At 53.0% G+C, this 19,679-nt stretch overlaps 1 protein-coding gene across 1 annotated transcript in view; it reads right to left on the bottom strand.

Moving 5' to 3' along the window:
* The window catches only part of ZNRF3 (zinc and ring finger 3), a 52,625-nt gene that overhangs the window by 14,724 nt on the left and 18,222 nt on the right, over positions 1-19,679 (bottom strand). The window contains exon 2 of the mRNA XM_015423563.1: positions 3,023-3,097. Within this exon, the coding sequence (XP_015279049.1) occupies positions 3,023-3,097 (75 nt within the window). The remainder of the gene's footprint in view (positions 1-3,022; positions 3,098-19,679) is intronic.

The raw sequence follows: 19,679 nt of genomic DNA, 5'->3' as shown, positions 1-19,679 counted from the left end.
GTTAGGTGAATAGGGAACTGGTTGGAGAACCCCACTCAGAGAGTAGTTGTCAATCGCATGGAGATTCTGGGCCAGGTACTTTTCAATAGTTTTATAAAAAATCTGGACAATGGTGTGGAGGGGCTAATCATTAAATGTGCAGATGACACCAAACTGGGAGGAGCAGAAAACACCCCAGAAGATAGAGATAGAATTCAACGAGATCTGAACACACTAGGAAAGTGGGCGGATATGAACAAGATGCAATTTAACAAGGATAAGTGCAGGGTTCTTCATCTGTGTAACAAACATGAGGAACACACATACTGGATGGGGGATACCCTTCTGGGTAGCAGTGTGTTCGAACAAGGTCTTGGGGTACAGGTGGGCCGCAAGTTAAATAGGAGCAGCCAGGGCTATAATGCGATCTTGGGGTGCTTTGGAGCCTGCTGCAGCTCTTTCGGTACTGTCTGGTGTTATGAGCCCAAACGCCTAGCTCTGTGATTGGGCCTGGGCCTGACCTGAGCCGCAGGCCCTGAAAAGGGGTCCTGCGATGAGTGTGGCTGCTGATGCGAGTGGGATGGGTGGTATCAATATGTCTGTCAAGGCCTGTACAGAGTGGCAGGACCTGCTGTGATGCCAAATGAACAAGCTGTTTGCTTGTTCTTTTTAATTTGGGATAAAAGATTGTCAGTTGACAAAGTGAATAGTATCATTCCCTCAAATGGAAGGTCTTCCACCTTCTTCCGGCTGTCAGTAAGGAGAGTCATGGAGCGCAGCCAAGCCTGTCTTCTCAATGCAAGTTCTGAAGCCATATCCCTGGAGGAGGAGGAGGAGGAGGAGGAGGAGGAGTCGTCGTCAGCGGAATGTCTGCCTGTATTAATCTGTTGTTTGGAAAGACGGAATACTTCCGCCTGGAGGAGTTTAGCCAGAGGCTTCTTGTCTTCAGGCAGAAGCCCTATATAAGCAGCCATCTTTTCCCAGAGGAACAACTGGTATCCTGCCATAATTGTACTATAGTTGGCAGAAGAATAGACTTTTCTACAATGTGTGTCAATCTTTCGCCCCTCTCTATCAGCTGGGGAGGAATGCTCACCTGTACGCTGCTTTGCCTGCATCTCTTTTGCTATGAGGGATGAAGCCGGAGGGTGGCAAAATAAACAGAAATGACCTTCCTGTTGCAGTCTGTATACATTCTCCACTTTTTTAGATGTGGCAGCCATGCTAGATGGTTTCTGCCAAAGGGCTTTGCAGATGTCGGCAATACCCTCCAGAACAGGGAAGCTACTGTACCCGGCGACTTAGCGTACAGCTTGCCTAAAATCTTGTCTTGAGGTCTCCAGCCATTTAGCCATTCACATCATTTGCTCTGAGTAAAGTTTCAAATCTTCATTAGGAGACACTGGATCAGGGTCTCCTACAGTGTCACCAGGGAAAAGGCCCTATAGTTGGTCAGTCAGCCCTCTAAGCCTGCTCTTCCTCAGAATTCAAATGCCCAATAAGGGGGTGAGGAGAAATTGCAGGAGGGTACCAAGTGACCCAGAGTGTCACGATTCCGTGAAGATGGGTGCCTCGTTTCTAGAGGTGCTTTTCGCAACTGCCCGTCATCCCATTCTTGAGGTCCAGGAGATGGAAAACAGTAAGGGTAGTGTTGCCAAGGGAGGTAGCGGCATCGAACTCTGCCATGGAGCCAGGGAGGATGGTTCTGACGGATGACTAGCTGCTGGAACTGCCAAAGCATCCTGCTCAGGTTCCAATTCCCCTCTGGAGAATGAATGAGCCAGGGAGGCATGTGGAGAAGGCGTCCGTGGTGGGGAGACTCCTTCCTGTTCCCTCGGAACTGACGCTGACTTAACTGGAACAGAAGAGTCACTGGATTCCGGGAGCATCTTGGAACTGGGGCATTGTTCCTCCTTATGTTTGGACTTGGAACACACCTTCTCTGGCGGGCATTCCAATACACAGCGTTCAGATGATCGGACTCAATGCTTTGGTTCTGTCCCCAGAACTGACAGAACCGAGATGCTAAATGGTGGACTTGCAGGTTGGTTGGTTGGTTCTAACCGGTGATTTTGAAGGCAACAGCGACTGGCGGTGCTCTGCCGGGGCAGATGCTTCGCTCCTGGGCTCCTGGAGCCAGAGAGCACCTTCTCCCCTGCACCAGCAGCCTTCAAGCACACTGCTCGATCGGAATGGGCTTGCAGGGCGAACTGGAGGCAGGTCTTGCACGTGGCTGTAGGATGGGCCTTACCCAAGCAGAGAAGGCACAGGAGGTGCTCATCTGAGTGTGTTAGTTTTGAACTCTGCACTGGGTACATGTTTAAAATAAAGCAAGGAGAGAGCCCAGAAGAGAAACTTTGAGAAGAAACTCACAGTACTCGGTAGCGACAGCAAAGAAAGGGCTGAGGGAAAGGGGGAGCTCCTCCCTGCAGCGCACGTGACCATTAGGCAGGAAAACGGCCTCCAGCGGGCTCTGCAGGGGAGGAGCTCCCCTTGGTAGGTTAAAAAAATATCCAGAATAGCTGTAAGAGAGCTTTCAGCAGCTGGCCCACGCAAGCGCAGTCCCAATGTGGGACTGCACAGAAGACTGAAGATGAACAGCGGCTGATGGACCTATTCCCCATTAACTGTCTACTGCCCTGTAGAAGTGGTCTAAGCTGGTGGCCACCACAATGTCCGGTGGCAGGGAGATCCACAAGTTAATTATGTGTTGTGTGAAGAGCTAAGGTTTTTTTCTGTGCCCTGAATCTACCACCCATCAACTACACAGGGTATCCCCCATGTTTTTATATAATGGGAGAGGAAGAAAAAGTTCTCTCTCCACACCACGCATAACCGTATAAACCTCCAGCCTGCCCCCTTTTAGTTGCTTTCTTTGCTAAACAGAAGAGGGCAGGTTGGCAAAGGACTAACCCCACAGCTTTCTTAATATTCCCTCCCTCCTCCCCCATGATGCAGCGCCCCCTCGATCTCCTGTTCCGCTGTCACCAGGAAAAGAACAGCTGTACCGTGGTGGTCCATGTCGACAATGTAGGGTTCCTACCTGATCGATGGCATCTGGATTTTCAGACACGTCAAATATGACAGCTGTGGCCCCTCTCTGCACTGCCCGCTTGGCCTACAAGAAGAGGGGAGAGGAAGAGGTCACCTCATGGCCAACCGACACTCCTGGCCAGCTAGCTCAGCCCAGACCTGAGGGAGCTCCAGCAGAGGGAAGGGGGCAGAGCAAGCACGGGGGTGGAGAAGGGGAAGGGGTGTGGTGGTGGCCTGTGCCGGGCTCGCGTCAGACCTAAGCGGGCATTTGTTGTTCTGCTCAGGGGAGCCCTCCTCACGTCAGCGCCTTGGGATGCTGCTGCTGCTGCTGCTGGGGGTGGCCACCAGAGGTCAGCCTTGGGCCAAAGGAGCGTAGAAGAGGCCCTTTTTTCACACAAGACCCTCCTTGGACTTTGGCGCCAAATTTTGTTCTGTGTCCTCCTTTGTCAAAGACCAGTAACTGCCAGTCTGACAGGGGCTGACTCAGGGTCTTGCAGACACACAGGGACCTTCACTCTGCCAAGAGAAACGGGCACATCCCTCCCTCGCCTACACACCCACGCTGACCCCAGTGCAGCCAAGTCACTTTCACAAAAAAGATATTATAGATTCAGGTGGGTAGTCTTAACAGTGCCACTGAACTCAAACTTTATTCCAAAAAGATATTATGGCCTTCTCCAGAAACATCGCAGTCACAGGCAATCCTGCCCCCCCCCCAAACATGCACTGGGTTCACACACCTGACTACTGGCTGGGGTAGAAAGTTAAGAAACCTCAAAGTTCATACCAACCCCCCCCCACACACACACACACACTACCTAGGGAGTGGGTGGGGAGATCAAGCAGGCAGAGCAGCCCAATTCTCCCCTCACTGCAACTGCGTTTCTGACCCTCTTGCTCCAGCATAAGCAGTTGACACAAGGCCACGAATGGTGGTACAGATATGCCCCCCCCCCCCGCTTGCCTTTCCTTCCCGTGCCTAGCAAGATCAAAGAAGAAATGCAGAGCCCCAGACTGGGCTCAGAGAAGCCGAAGTCAGGCGCATGCGGCGGTGGCTCCGCTCCTGCATTCCGCAGCACTCCGCCCTCCATCGCTTAGCTGCAACTTGGCCTGACCTTCCAGGTTTCCTTGGCAGGAGATCAAAGTGAAGAAGCCACAAACACGCCACAGAATGCAGAGTCCCCGGCTGCCCCCCCCTTTCTGTTCCATTTCCTCCTCCCTCCTCCTCTCAGACAAGCTTTGAAGCCGCAGCTCTCTGCTGAGCAGGCGGGGACCTGAGCCCAGGAGGCGGGCGGGCGGGCGGGCATCCACCCCCCCCTCCTGCACCTTCTTTCTTGTGCAACTGGCAGGCAGGTAGACAGACGCAGAAATCTCCAGAGACTGTCTCTCTCTCTCTCTCTCTCTCTCTCTCTCTCTCTCTCTCTCTCTCTCTCTCTCTCTCTCTCAGCAACAGCAGGGGAGGGGGGGGGCTGTGCAGGTGGTGGCCTGCCCGCCCGCCCCACCACAAGAGCATCAGCAGAGGGAAGCTCCCTCATCTCCTCCAGCCCTCTTCACAGGAAAATGAAACTTGTTCAGCACTCAAAAAGATTTCCCCCTCTCACTGGCTGGCTCATCACTGCCTTGTTGAAGATGCTCCAGCTCAGGCTGTGCCAAGAAAGCGAACACACATGTGGGGTAAGCAGTGAAGCCCCATACTCTTGTGGGCACTGCGTGAACACACACACACACTAGCACGCACAGAGCCAAGGTGACATGAGAGTGTGGTTTCCAGGAGTCAGCCGCTCTGGGCAGGCCAGGAGAGGCTCAGAAGAAAGGCAGACCAATGCATTTTTTTCAAACTAGTGAACTACACCAGTCCTGTGGCTTACAGGTTCCTCTGCCAGATTTCACAAAAGGCTCTGAACATGTGAAGAGGGGATAGCTCCTGGCACTCCCTTCGTCGGTCTTTTCCCACACACTAAAATAAAGTGGGGCATTGCACTGTTCCTAGGAAGGGCAGGATGGGCAGGCTGAACCGGGACAAAATGAAGCTGCACGTGACGAGAGGCCTGCCTCACACCCAGCCCACGGCAGAGCCTGCCGAGAAGCAGCACGGAGCAACCTGTTTCCCGTGGCCCCCAGCCACAGGGGCCCCCGCTTCTTCCCAGGTTCCACGTCTCTTTTCTGTGGGGCCTTCAAACAACAGCAATGCTCTGCTATCATGTGGGGAGGTGGCACCCCTTTGACTTTTTGCTGCAGCTTAAAAATGTTTAAATGATGAGGGCAACGTGGAACCACGTCTCCTGGCTGACCGACACCTTACCCTGTACAGAGAAGCTGCCTTCATCCCTGGACACCTCCCCCTCAAAGGCAGGACACCCTCCGTGCGTCTGAGCGGCCAGGATGGTGGGAGGGGGGGCAACAGCCACTGCCACCGCCGCCACCCCCCCCCCGGAGCAGCTCCATAAGAACAGAGGAGAAGCCAATGATCCTGGATCAGGCCAGTGGCCCACCCAGCCCAGCACTCTGTGTCTCACGCAGTGGCCAGAAACACCATCAGGGGCCCTCAGGAGGTCCAGCAGCAGTGGGGCCAGGAGGACTCGAGAGGCTTGCACTGAAAGCAACAGGTGCCTCCTTCAGCGAGTGCCCGAGAGGCAGGTGCCTCCCTCCCCACCCCAGTGAATGACAGAAGGCGGTCCAGATGGCAACCTTACCTGAGGGAAACAAGTGGGCAACTTGACCATGCGTTTGCTGGCCATCTGCCACTCATCTCCCAGCAAACACTGCAACACTTAAAAAGAGGGTACAGGGCGGCAAGCGCCCGAGAAGAGGCCTCTCTGCCCAGCACTCCCGCTTATCAGCCCACGGGGGTGGGCGGGGTGGGGGTGGCGGGTCACCAGCGCAGCTCTCCACCCAGGGCTAGGGACTTGGGGCTGCTCAGGCTCTGCCGCCTCCACGAGGCCCCCCAGGGCAAGCAGAGACGGCCACTCCAGTGACACACCAAAGAACCACTTTGTGCAGATCTAGTCTTGACTATGCAGCTTTTGCTCCGTTTTGCTCCGTTTTGCTCATGCATGCTCATGTGCTCTCTCTCTCTCTCTCTCTCACACACACACACACACATCCCTGACAGCAAGGACAGGAGCTGCCGGCACCACCCTCAGGTCAGGCGCCACACACAGGACAAAGTGCCCCATCCGTGCATCCAATGAGCCAGGCTTCATTTATTCCTTTACAAAACCTGCGTTCCCCCCCCCTTTCAAACCTGCTCAAGGTGGCTCACAGCAATAAAATAGAGCCAAGCCCCCACAGAGTGGAACGATAAACACAAACCCTAACCAATCAAAAACATATCAATAAAGTCATCTAAGTCAATACAAAAGCACGCACATAAAAGAAGTCAGGGCATAAAACCACACAAAACAGCAGTCCAAAATGATATTGATGAAACAGGCTAGGAGCAGACTGTAAGACACCTAAAAAAGATGAAGCCTTTTAGATGAAAGGTGCCAGGCGAGCCTCGAGGGGCAGGGCATTCCAACAGTGAGGTGCTACCACCCCCGCCTCTGGTTACATCCCCCCCCCCCACATGATGGGTTTGAAACAGTGTCAATTTGTGGGCTGGACAATATGGGAGGAGGTGGGCCTTCAAGTTCCTGGCCCAAAGGCACTTATGGACTTAGAGGTAAGAACCAGCCATGTAGATTGTGCCCTAGAAGAAACTGGAAGCCAGTGCAGACCTTTCAGCACTGGGGTGACGCAATCCCTGCCTCTAGCTGCTGACAACCATCTGACCACCCCACATTCTGCACCGGCTGAAGCTCCAGAGTGGCTCTCAAAGGCCGTCCCCCCCCCACACAGAGCACATTGTTGTTACAGAGCACATGGGTGGGATCAGAGCACATGCCGCTGTGGCCAGGTCAGGCCTGGCTCCGTTGGTGAGACTGGTTGTTAAGGTTCTCAAAGGGAAGTCCCGTACCAGGGGATGACATAAATAAAAACACCACTCATCCGCAGATGTTATTCGAGCAGGCACACGGACAACCCAGCATGCTGTAGTAGTGGTTAAGAATGGCAGGCTCTAATCTGGGGAGCCAGGGAGGGGGTTGATTCCTCCCCCCACATGAAGCCTGCTGGGCAACCTTGGGGCAGTCACAATTCTCTCAGAGCTCTCTCAGCCCCACCTGTCTCACAGTCTGTTGTGGGGAGAGAAGGGGAAGGCGCTTGTAAGCCACTCTGAGACTCCTTAGGGTAGACACAAGCAGGGTATAAAAACCAACTCTCCTTCAACTCTTCTTCTTTTCTTATGCAAGTCCTACCCAGGTGACCAGCTAGACCAACTACAGCAGGACTTCTTCTGATTTCTTCTTCTCTCCGACTCAAATGACTACACCTGTGCCTCTCCTTGAGCAAGCCAACCCTTGCCCACAATTCCATCAGACGGAACGGAGGAAAAGGAGTTATTCTGCTCACTGTGATTCTCCAGGCAACGTTGACCAATGGCCCCCCCAAACCCTTCCAACTTGGTAGCTTCGCAAGAGTGGCACACGTGTGCCCCCAGGCATTTAATTTAGGGTGAGAAGCTAAATGTGACCCTTCAGACCAAAGAGTGCCATTTTCACCCAACACCTATGTACCGAATTAGCTTCCTCAGTCTCAAGTCCACCTCACCGAGAGCATCTGCTCTTCTCCAGTTACATCCCCTCCGCAACAAACTGTGCACACAGAGGGCAGGCCGCTAACTTGGATTCCTGGGAAATGGTCCTGCAAGGCCAGCCTTTGCTTTTCTGCCACATGCTCTGCAGATTGCAAGCCTCTGGGGAACCCAGCAAATGTCTGGCCAGCCTTGGAGGGATTCTTGCAAAACTGCAGCTGCCTTGATGATATAGTGGCCATCAAGCCATCCAACAACCCACCCAAGTTCTAGTGGCCTCTGTTGCTAACTTGTTGATTCATTCCAAAGGAGTTCTTATTACAAAGCCAAACTGGAAACTTCTCTTTCCACACAAGCAGAGACAGAGCTGTGTTGCAGAGGCCTCAGGGTAAGGATTAAAGAAAAACAAAACCAGAAACCCTTCCATCTATAATTAGGGGTCTCTGTTTGCCAAAGAGCCATTCCACAGCAGGAGGACTTAGACTCAAGCCGTTGCTTGGAGAACGACTCCCAGCAGGTCGGCTCCCCTGGGCCAAAAATTTCTGGTTACCAAGAGGCAAACTGCCTGAGGATTGTTTTCACTGGCCTGGCTTTGCAGCCAGCCTGAAGAGCAGTGAGATAACAAGCAGTGCTGGGCTGAGGAGGCACCGGCTGGAGGTCCTTTTTTGCCTTTGGTAGGTGCCTATTTCCTGCAGGGCTTTTGGAACCAGGACCCTTCCGCAGTCCCGGCTCTTCACCAGCAGTCCTGGAGCTGGTGGATGCAGCCCACTGCTGCCAACAGAAGTTCTACCTTGTAAGAGGTTAGCCAACCACCATCCAACAGGCAAACAGACAAGCAGGCAGGGACCCCGGAAAGCCAGTTTGGTGTAGTGGTGAAGTGCACGGACTCTGATCTGGGAGAACCGGGTTTGATTCCCCACTCCTCCTCCACTCGCAGCTGCTGGGTGACCCTGGCCAAGCCACAGTTCTGACAAGAGCCGTTCTTGAAAAAGAGCCGTTTCTGTCAGAGCTCTCTCAGCCCCACCTACCTCACAGGGTGTCTGTTGTGGGGAGGGTTAGGGTTAGGGCTCTGAGACTCCTTTGGGTAGTGAAGGGCCATGGGGTATGAAATCCAATCATCATCTCCTCCTCCTCCTCCTCCTCTTCTCCTCTCTCAAACTTCAGAGCCTGTTTCCCATCCAAGCCCTTCCCTTCCCTCTTCTCCCACAGTAAGGTCTGGTGACTCCAGGACAGTCAGCATCTGCTGGACGGCGTTTTTCTAGTGTGTGTTTGGGAGATCAATCTCCACATGCAAACTAGGCAACTCATCCAGGAACCCCTCCCAAACGACCACGGGCCTTCCCAAGTTGCAGATCAAAACTGGTTACATTCATGCCTGAACATCCTGGCAAAAAAAGAAAATGGCCACACAAAGCAAACACTTCTAAAGCAAGATCTGCTTTCTTCTATCACCCGGTTCTGTTTGTTCAAGAAGTAACAAAGAATCAAGCGGGAAGGAAAGAAGACCGTTCCCTAGAATTGCACTCAGTGTTGCCCCACAAGGTTCCGGACTCTCTGACTCCAGCAGCCTCCCAGAAGCCTTCTGGCAGGCTAGTCAACAGCTCAACAGCTCCTTAACTTATTTATGAGCCTGCTTTTCATTGCCTTGCACTCCCCTATTGCTATGTATTGAGCCTGAGCCATCCCTGACTGTGAACCTTGAACTGGGTGAGCATGCTTCCCAAGAACAATAGCTGATGAGGATCCTGGAATTGACCTATAGATAAGCAGTGTAATATAAATAGCCTGTCTTAGGGAGTGTGTGTGTGTGGAGTGGGGTGTTTGCATGCTTTGTAAGCAGGACTCAAACCCTGCTGGGTGTGCTTGTTGTGTTCCTGAAATCACTAAATAAACTAGAGCTGATCACTGCAATGTATCCAGTATTTAACATTGGCGACGAGGATGGGACCCTGTTGAGCCAGCCCAGTGCTCACCAGCACCGCACACCAAGCTCCAGTGCCACGCGCATCGCATCGCTCCTGGGGCCATGGCTGCCGCTCCAGGACACTTCAACGCATTCAACACCACTGTGGAGGACTGAGTCTTACATCTCCCGGTTCGAGTTTTTTCTCGAGTCTTCCGGGATCGAGAAGGCGGAAAAGAAGTGTGCCACTTTCTTCTGAGACTGCAGACGCGCAACCTTCGAGATCGCTCGCTCACTGATTGCTCCCGCTGAGCTCAAAAACACCGAATATGACGATTTTGGAACAGGCACTTCTCGCTAAAGCCATTTGTCATCACTGCCCGCCACACGTTCCACACCAGGAACCACACCACGTATGAATCGCTCACAGCCTATGTTACAGTGCTCTGAAGGATCACAAGACACTGCAACTTCCACAACCTCAGACACTGCAACTTCCACAACCTTGAGGGCATGCTCTGAGACCGGCTGGTATGCGGCCTGCGGGACGAGTGGATTCAAAGAAAGTTTCATGCTAAGGGAGACCCCAAATTCAAGGAGGCCATGGAATTAGCCCTCACCGCAGAAGCTGCCGACCAGTTCACAGCAGAGGTCCGGCAAGCAAAAAGCCCACCATCATCGAGGTGACCTACCTCCGTGGTCCACCACGTGGACATATCTGAGGAGGAGGAAGATGAGGTCCTGCAACTACAGCGACCTACCCGCCACAGTGCTTGCCCCTCTGCTCCACCATGTGCCAGCCACACCAACACCATGCGTCAGCTGTGGGGAGCCCCACGAATTGAGATCCTGCTGTTTCCGGGACGCCACATACAGGAGCTGCGGAAAGGTCAGACACATCGCCCGAGCCTGCCGTTCCAAGGGAAACCGGAGGCGACCGACAGCAAACCCAGCATCCATGCATCCCACAGAATTGCACACCACCTCCGTCCAGCAGCAGCAGGTACTGAAGTTGCCCTGGGACACCCCTGACAAAATTACAGTGACTGTCCTTATTGAGGGAAACCCCTGTTAGATGGAGCTCGACACCTGGTCCTCCATCTCCATCATTTCAGAGGACACCTTTAAGAGACTCTGCCCAAGGGGTGGCCCTCACCTTAGGTCTGTTGGTTTCACCTTGTGGGACTTCCAACAGAACGAAGTGGCCATAAAGGGGGTGGGCAAGTTCCGAGTACAGTACTGGAATTTTGATGGACTTTTAAGAACATAAGAGACGCAAATGTTGGATCAGGCCAAAGGCCCATTCTGCCCAACACTCTGTATCACACAGTGGCCAGAAATACCAGGTGCCATCAGGAGGTCCACCAGTGGGGCCAGGACATTAGAAGCCCTTCCACTGTTGACCCCCCCAAGCACCAAGAAGACAGAGCATCACTTGCCCCAGAGCCCCTATCTATACCTTGTGGCTAATAGCCACTGATGGACATCTGCTCCATATGCTTATCTAATTCCCTTTTGAATAACCCGACCGCTCAGCAATTTCATGGAGTGCCCACGAGTTCTTGTATTGTGAGAAAGGGAGAAAAGTACCTCTTTCTCGACCTGCTCTTTCCCATGCATAATCTTATAAACCTCAATCATGTCACCCCTCAGTCGTCGTTTCTCCAAGCTAAAGAGCCCTAAGCGCTTTAACTTTTCCTCATAGGGAAAGTGTTCCAACCCTTTTATCATTCGAGTTTCCCTTTTCTGCACTTTTTCCAAAGCTATAATATCCTTTTTAAGGTGTGGTGACCAGAACTGCACACAGTATTCCAAATGAGACTTTTGGAAACTTGCTGGTGGTGGGGGACAGGCGCACGAGTCTCCTCGGACTAGCCTGGTTTGTGCCCTTGGGGTTCCGAGTGATTGGGGTGCACAACACGGCCACGAAAGACTTTCAGCATGAATGTGACGAGTTCCCAGCCATCTTTGATGGGACATTTGGTCGCTACACCGGACCCCCCACCTCACTCCAGCTCAACCCAGAGGTGCGGCCCATACAACTATAGGCTAGGCGCGTCCCGTTCGCATTGAAGCCTAAAATTGATGAGGAGCTGGATCGGCTGGCGGGCCAAGGGCTTTTGGAGCCAGTTTCGTATGCCCTCTGGGACACCCCAATTGTTACACCTGTTAAGTGTAACCCTCTGCGCGGACTACAAATGCACCATAAACAAGGCGCTGCAGGACCACTCCTACCTGGTTCCAGTAGTCAGCCACGTCTTGGCTTCTCTAGCGGGCGCCAAGTTCTTCAGAAAGTTGGACTTGGCCCTGGCCTACCAGCAGCAGCCGGTGGATGATGCGACTGCAGAGTCCCAGACTATAGTGATGCACAGGGGCACGTTCCGGGTATGGCGACTACAGTTCGGGGTCAGTGTAGCCCTGGGAATTTTCCAGAACCTAATGGACTCTCTCCTCAAAGGAATTCCCGGGGTCCAACCCTTCTTTGATGACGTTTTGATTGCCACACCCATGGACGAGGACTTCGCCAGTAGACTGCGCACTGTCCCGCAGCGTTTCCAGTCAGCTGGCCTCAAGGTGATGCGAGAAAAGTGCCTCCTGGGGGTTCCGTGGGTTGAGTTCCTGGGGTTCTCGGTTGATGTGGAGGGCATCCATCCGGCCCCAGACAAGGTGCACGCCATCGTCAATGTTCCCACACCAACCTCCAAGCTGGAACTCCAGGCCTTCTTGGGGCTCCTAAACTTTTATCACTCCTTCCTGCCCCACAAAGCTGCACTCATGGAACTGCTTCACTGCCTCCTCGACAAAAAGGCCCTGTGGGTTTGGGGCTAGAAGCAAGCCGCTGCGTTCCGGGCCGTCAAAGAATTGCTCACCTCCAACGCCGTCCTGGCCCACTTCAATGAGACGCAGCCCATCGTCCTTGCATACGATACTTCCCCGTATGGTGTCGGAGCCGTCCTTTGACACCAGCTACCAGCCGGCCGGGAGGTCCCCGTGGCTTATTACTCCCACACGCTGTCTTCAACTGAGCACAACTACGAGAAATCGACAAGGAGGCGCTGGCTATCATCGTAGGGGTGAAGAAATTCCATGACTACCTCTATGGATGGCCATTCACCATTGTTATGGACCACAAGGCCCTGCTTGGTCTGCTGGCTCCAGATCGTCAAACCCCCCAGATGCTCTCACCTCATGTGCTGCGCTGGTCAATCTTCCTGGCGGGATACCAATACTCCCTCCTCCACCGCCCAGGGAAGGCTATGGGACATGCCAATGCCCACAGTTGCCTGCCGCTCTGCTCCTGCGATCCCAACCCTGCTCCTGCACACCAGAACCTGCTCATAGAGGAACTTCCTGACTGCCCTCTGCAGGTAACTGACGTGTCCTGCCACACCGTGAAGGACTGTGTCCTCTCTCATGTTTTGGACTGGGTGGGGAGGGGCTGGCCCACCAGCCAGGTGGGCCCGGGATTTGCAGCTTTCTCCTCCCACCGGGATGAGTTATCAGCCCACAAGGGTTGCCTACTGTGGGGGAGTCAGGTAGCGGTGTCTGCTCCTTTGTGCCAGCAAGTGCTATCAGCTTTGCATGAGAAGCATCCCGGAATTGTGCGGATGAAAGCACTGGCCCAGAGCTATGTGTAGTGGCCAGGCATGGATAGTGAGATAGAGGCCTGTATCAAGCCCTGCCAGGGCTGCCAAGAAACCTGACCTGAACAGGGCACCAGTGCAGCAGTGGGAGTCCACTCGCAAACCATGATCCCGGGTACACTTGGACTTTGCTGACCCCTTCCAAGGGCAAATATTCTTCATTTTGGTGGACTCGTACACCAAGTGGCTGGAGGTAGTGCCTGTCGCCTCCACCTCCTCCAAAGCAGCGATCCGGGCCCTCGGACATATCTTCAGCACACACTGCCTGCTCGACACAGTAGAGACTGACAATGGGACGGCCTTCATCTCGGGGGGAATTCCAAGAATTCATGGCCCGCTACCTCATCCGACACATCCGCTCTGCTCCCTCCCACCCAGCCACCAACGGACAAGTGGAGAGGATGGTGCAGACCACGAAGGAGTCAGCCCAGCGGATCATCCACGGAGACTGGGACCACAGACTCGCAGCCTTCCTTTTCGGCCACCGGGTGACCCCGAGCACCACCACTGGCCACAACCCAGTGGAACTCCTCATGGGCAGTCGCCTAACCACCCGACTGGACAGACTACACCCAGATTGAACCCCTGAGCATCGCCAAGTAATGGAGAACCAGGAAGTGCCCAGAGGGTGTTATGTATTGAGCCTAAGCCATCCCTGAATGTGGACTTTGAACTGGGTGAGCTTACTCCCCAAGGACAATAGCTGACCAGGATCCTGGAATTGACCAATAGATAAGCAGTGTGATGTAAATAGCCTATCCCGGGGGGAGTGTGTGTGTGTGTGGGGGGGTGGAGTGTCTGCATGCTTTACAAGCAGTGCTCTAACCCCGCTGGGTGTTCTTGTTGTGTGTTCCTGAAATCAATAAATAAACCTGAGCTGATCACTAGAGCAATGCATCCAGAACCCAGGACTTAACACCTATAATCCTGCCTCCCTGCCCAAATTCACATCATGGACCCAGGAATAGGTACATCTCTAAAGCAGTCAGAAAACGGCAACACTGGCAGGCAATGGCCAAAGGACTGGAGGGGGGAAAAAACTTCTTTGCACAACGCGGTTATTTGAAATGCACTCTGCTATGCAATATTATGATGGTCCCCAGAAATATTAAGCAAGGAAAAGGGAGGCTGGTTGAACTGGAACCAATTTCCAGATACAGAATTAGGGAATAATGTTTTGCTTATTCCAGGATTTCCCCTGGTACCAATACCAGATCCAGTGTCAAACTAACTAGTCCAGTTTCAAATTCTTCCCTGAAAATGTGTTCCAGAAATTAAACACATTTACACAATATGCTGGCAAACCCTTCCAGTTTCCTAGCAGCCTTGTTCTACGATTCTATGATTCTAACCAGCCGCTGGATTTTTCCCCCCTTCCTTCGGAGACCATTTGCTTATCTCAGCACCAGAAAGCCTGCTCCCAGAATTTGGCTTCTTTGGTTTGGAAGTGAGATGGCAGAGGGCAAACAGGAAGTTGCCCTACACTGAATCAGACAACAGGTCCATCAGGGTCAGTCTCCCCTACTCAGACTGGCAGCATCTCTCCAGGGTCTCAGGGCAGAGGGTTTTTCTGCATCACCTACTACCTGGTCCTTCCAACTGGAAATGCCGGGTATTGAACCTTGGCACCTTCTGCATGCCAAGGAGATGCTCTGCCACTGAGTCATAGCCCCCCCCCCGCACGGGAAAACAGAAGCAGGGGGAGGAGACGGGCGTGGTGAGCATGCAGGAGGACAAAGCAGCCCACCATAAGCCCTACTGAGCCGTTCCCATCAGAAAAGGCACATCCTTTCCGTCGTTCAGAAAAGCATGATGGCTGTGGAGAAATGCCCTCCGCCCTAGAATTCAGCCCGATATTTCAGCCACTGGGACTGCAGTCGGTTTGTGAATGGGAACCCCGCGGCAAATGTGTGGCTGGAAGGAAGGAGGGGGCTGGGGGGGGCTGAGCCCTCAAGGCCAAGCACACTGCGCCGTCTGTGCTTTGCCTTCTCACCTCACAAAGTATCATTTTTGCTCACCAGAACACGCAACTCTCCCACTGGCAGTGAGTCAAATTGTTCCCGGTGGCTCAAGCTTTGATGCCCTGTCTATTGATGCAGTGCATGGCGCTTGCAGCCACCAGCACCACTGCGCCTCGCAGCCTGGAGGAAGAGGCCTAAAGAAATCTGTGGGCCACCAGAAGCTCTAGGTAACAGATACGGAACTTTGTTTGTAATGTGGACTGTGGCTGACTGAGGGTGTCCTCGTCCCAGTGGTCATTCCATTTTCAGGAGGGAACAGTCAGGTCAGATAGGGGCCAAGGCCTTCGCCTGATGCCACCTGCTGGTGCGGGTAATCAAAGGCCTGCTGCCGCCTCTGAGTAGGGGGCGGGAGACTCTTCCCACTCGCCGTGAATTTTCCTTTCTTGGTGGTCAAGCGATGGAGTTGTGCTCACAACTGGGAATTAGCTCCTCCTCTTCGCTGGCGGGGCCGCTTCGTTATGTGATTCCTGAAGGGGAGGTGCTTATCTCCCAGAGCTCCAGTCTGTCGACAAGCCTCGATTCTCCCTCATTGAGAACAGTCAGCAACTCAAACGAAAAAACACCCTTAGGAAAGAAGTCCAAACTAAGAATTGTAACTATTCATCCCCGAGAGAGAGAAAGAAAGAAAGAAAGAAAGAAAGAAAGAAAGAAAGAAAGAAAGAAAGAAAGAAAGAAAGAAAGAAAGAAAGAAAGAAAGAAAGAAAGAACACTCCCCGAACTATTTAACATTGGCGGGACAGGAACTAAACCACTCCCTTACCCACCAGGAAGGAGCAGGCCTCATTTGCTGCCGGCAGTGCTCTGGCAGTGAGGAGGCCAGGGGGTGGGGACATGTAGCAAGCCCCGCCCCCTGCTCCCAGCAGCCCTCCCCTCAGTCGGCCGAGGAGAAAGAAGAAGGAAGGGTAAGTTCCCACCCACCCTCCCCCCTGCTTCTCCAGCCCTCCCGCCCGTTTCTCCAGCGCGCTTCTCCAAAGCTGTTAAAAGCACAGAAAATATACATGCCTCCCAATTAACACAAAATGGCGACAGCATGAATTAGGAGCATTGTGAGTACTGGGTAGAATGTGCTACCATCGGTGGCATTCTGGGAAGCATTGTGGAAATGGCTGAAAGGGACATTGGGGTGGCTTGTATTGATTTGTTGCTTGGACACAATGCAGATCTCCGTAAACTGATTGTTGGGTAGAAGCAGACAATTCTGGAATGGCAGGTAATATCTTTTTTGCAAGATTGTAGTTGTATGCAGCCATATCAGACAGATAATTGTGGATGTGTGCAACCATCAATGCCAAAGAGCAGACTTTCTTCGCCAAGGAGTCAATTTTTCTGCCCTCACAGTCCCGGGGTGGGGGGTGGCAGGTCTGCTTGGATTTGGCCAAAGAGTGGACAATTACCAAATTCAGCACAGCGTGAGAGAAGAGATATTGATCAGAGGACTGCTGAACCTTGTATAGTGTGTTGTGCCTTCTGGACACAGAGGAAACTAAGCTGGCCATTCCCAAGCTTCTTTCAGGCCTTTGAGATGATCTGGGAACACTGGAAGGATTGTAGTAGGAGGAATGTCTGCCTGTACTAATTTATGGACTACGTGTCGTCAGGTAGCCCTGTCATAGATCTGGAATGTGGAGGGATATCCTCCTTCTCCTTCTCAGCTCTCTCCTGCTCAGCTACTGTGTGCTATCTTACGCTTGACCTTGTAGATGTTCCAGTTGCAGCTTACACAGCTGGGAAAGTTAATGGCTTCTCTGCTATGCCCGCTTGCTTTGCCGCACGCGCAAACTATATCCATTGGCTTATGCTTACAGGGGGAATGTTTGATTTCACTATAAGTCAGAGGCCCTAGTACTGACAGCCATTCTTGACACAATCTGTACACGTGTTCTTTAGTACTGAAACCACTAATAAACAGTTATCTTCTTATGGAGCCCTGTGTGGTGTGACCTGACTAAGGAGCCTGACACATGTGTAACCTTGGGCGCATCCATTGTCATTTGAACTTAGAGGCCTTCAGCTAGGTGTTTGAACAGCTCTAGGTAAGCCTTAGTTCCCTCCGCCGAAGACAGGGAGCCATGTCGAGTGATCTCGGCTTCAGGGGTGTTATTGGATCATCGTTTTCAGAGTCAGAATGATTTGTTCCTGTGAGAGACAGTTTCAAGGATGAAGAACAGGGCACCTCCAATACCAGTGGGAAGTGTGGAAGGGCCAGATGGTCTGACAGTTCTTCCCCACACTGCATGTCATGTCGGTTGGGCATTAGTACCGAAGCCAGGATAGAATGGACTGGATGGTCAACTGGGCCTTCGGTATGATGGAAACTCATCAGTGCTGAGGGGTATAGGGACCAACCTACGTGAGGCGATCTTGATGGTAATGGATGGTACTCTGTCGGATAAGATGGAGAATGTCAGCGTTGGTACGAGTCATGATATGTGCCCTCTCGCCCAGATTATCCGAGGGTACGGGCTGGGTTGTCACCAGTATGCAGATGACACCCAGCTGTATCTAATGATGTACAGCTGCTTGGACACGCCACCATGTGATCTGGACGGGGCATTCAGGCTGTGGCTGGATGGTTGTTACAGAGCCAACTGAAGCTAAATCCATCTAAGACGGAGGTCCTGTACCTGAGCTGCTGGGCTCCCAACCTTCGATGGGGCTCCATTGGTGCCAATGTCGAGGGTGAAGACTCTTGGGGTGCTCCTGGATGCCTCCCTCTCTATGGAGGCCCAGGTCACCACCACTGCCAGGTCAGCCTTTTTTCATCTGAGGCAGATCAGGCAGTTGGCCCCTTATCTCACTCCCTGAGATCTAGCTACAGTGACCCATGCAATAGTCACTTCCAGACTGAACCAGAGGTCATTTCGGGGGGGAACGCGGGGGATCGCAGTTCCCCCGGGTGAGGTACGGGGGGGGCACATGACGAAGCCCCGCCCCCTGCTTCTGGCCGCCCTGCTTCCGGCCCTCATTCAGCCAGGAGGAGGCAGGAGAAGAGGGAGGGTTAAGTTGCTTCCTCCCTGCCTCTCCCCACCCCTGCCTGCCTGGGGCCAGGGAGGGCCTTCGCGGGGCTTCCTTGCACTCCCGCCGGCCTTGCAGGTCCACCGCCGGGCCCCTCATGGGGCTCGGCAGTGGAGCTGCAAGGCCGACAGCGGCGGCCGGGACCGTTGGGGGTGGGGTGTGTGGCCTTATGACACACTTCTGGTGATGTCAGGGGGTGTGGCCTTATGACACACTTCCGGTGATGTCAGGGGGTGTGGCATATGCTAATGAGTTATGCTAATGAGTTCCCCTAGCTCTTTTTCTACGAAATGACCCCTGGACTGAACTATTGTAACGCTCTCTACATGGGGCTGCCCTTGATCCTGCTCTGGAAGTTGCAGCTAGTGCAGAATGTGGCAGCGCGGGTGTTGACGGCAACGCCTGTGTGGGCTTGTATCCACCCGGTCCTGCGCGAACTGCACTGGCTGCCTATTGAATTCCAGATCCATTTCAAGGTGCTGGTGCTTACCTTTAAAGCCCTATACGGCCAGGGGCCAGCATACCTTTGAGACCGCCTCTTCCCGTATGAGCCCCGGAGGGCACTGAGGTCCACAAATCAACATCCTCTAGCAGTCCCCAGCCCCTGGGACATCTGACTAGCCTCAATCAGAGCCAGTGCTTTCTCGGCCCTGTCCCACACCTGGTGGAATGAGCTCCCATATGAGATCAGGGCCCTGCGGGGTCTATTACAGTTCCACAGGGCCTGCAAGACGGAGCTCTTCCACCAGGCCTTTGGTTGAGGTGGCGGATGTCCCTTTCCTCTCCTGGCTATCCCCCCCTCAGCAGCCTGGAACTTAACATTCGTGGGGAGCCCGTTCGCGGGGAGGGTGGGGTAGAAATATAATAATAAATAAATAAACATCAGTACTGCTGAATTGACATCGGTGGCCTGGATCTTAATATCAGTACACTGCTGATTAGAACTAGTTTGTTGCACGGTATTTTAGGTTTTACTGTTTTAATTGTTATTTTAATTATTGTTTTAATGGCATTGTATTGAGACTGTTGTGAACCGCCCTGAGTCTGTCCGTGGGGAGGGTGATATATAAATCAAATAAAATAAATAAATAAATAAAATGATGCAGATGACCAAAAAAAGAGGATTAGAGACTTGGAGTAGAAATGGGTCCTGGTGTGGTAAGGATCGATCGGTACAGTATTGGGATCGACAGTGATATGAAGAGAGTGACCTTGAAGCTAAATAGCAACATTCCTGGCTGGACCCACGGTGGACCTGGTGTCAAGGAGACAAGGGTGACCGAGAATAGTGATGGTGTAATCCACGTGAAGGACTTTGTGACTGATGGTGAACACATCGGTCAGTGGAGGTTTCCATATAGGACCAATGAGACTCTCCCGAGACCAGGGAATGGGTTCAGTTCCGACGGGAACCCCCTGATGGTGAGTGACAGGACATGGATGGAGACCGA

The sequence above is a fragment of the Gekko japonicus genome, unplaced genomic scaffold (assembly GCF_001447785.1).
Source record: "Gekko japonicus isolate JY-2015 unplaced genomic scaffold, Gekko_japonicus_V1.1 scaffold3663, whole genome shotgun sequence".
Classification (NCBI taxonomy): domain Eukaryota; kingdom Metazoa; phylum Chordata; class Lepidosauria; order Squamata; family Gekkonidae; genus Gekko; species Gekko japonicus.
The sequence above is the reverse complement of the archived record's forward strand: the minus strand, read 5'-3'. Positions and strand labels throughout refer to the sequence as shown.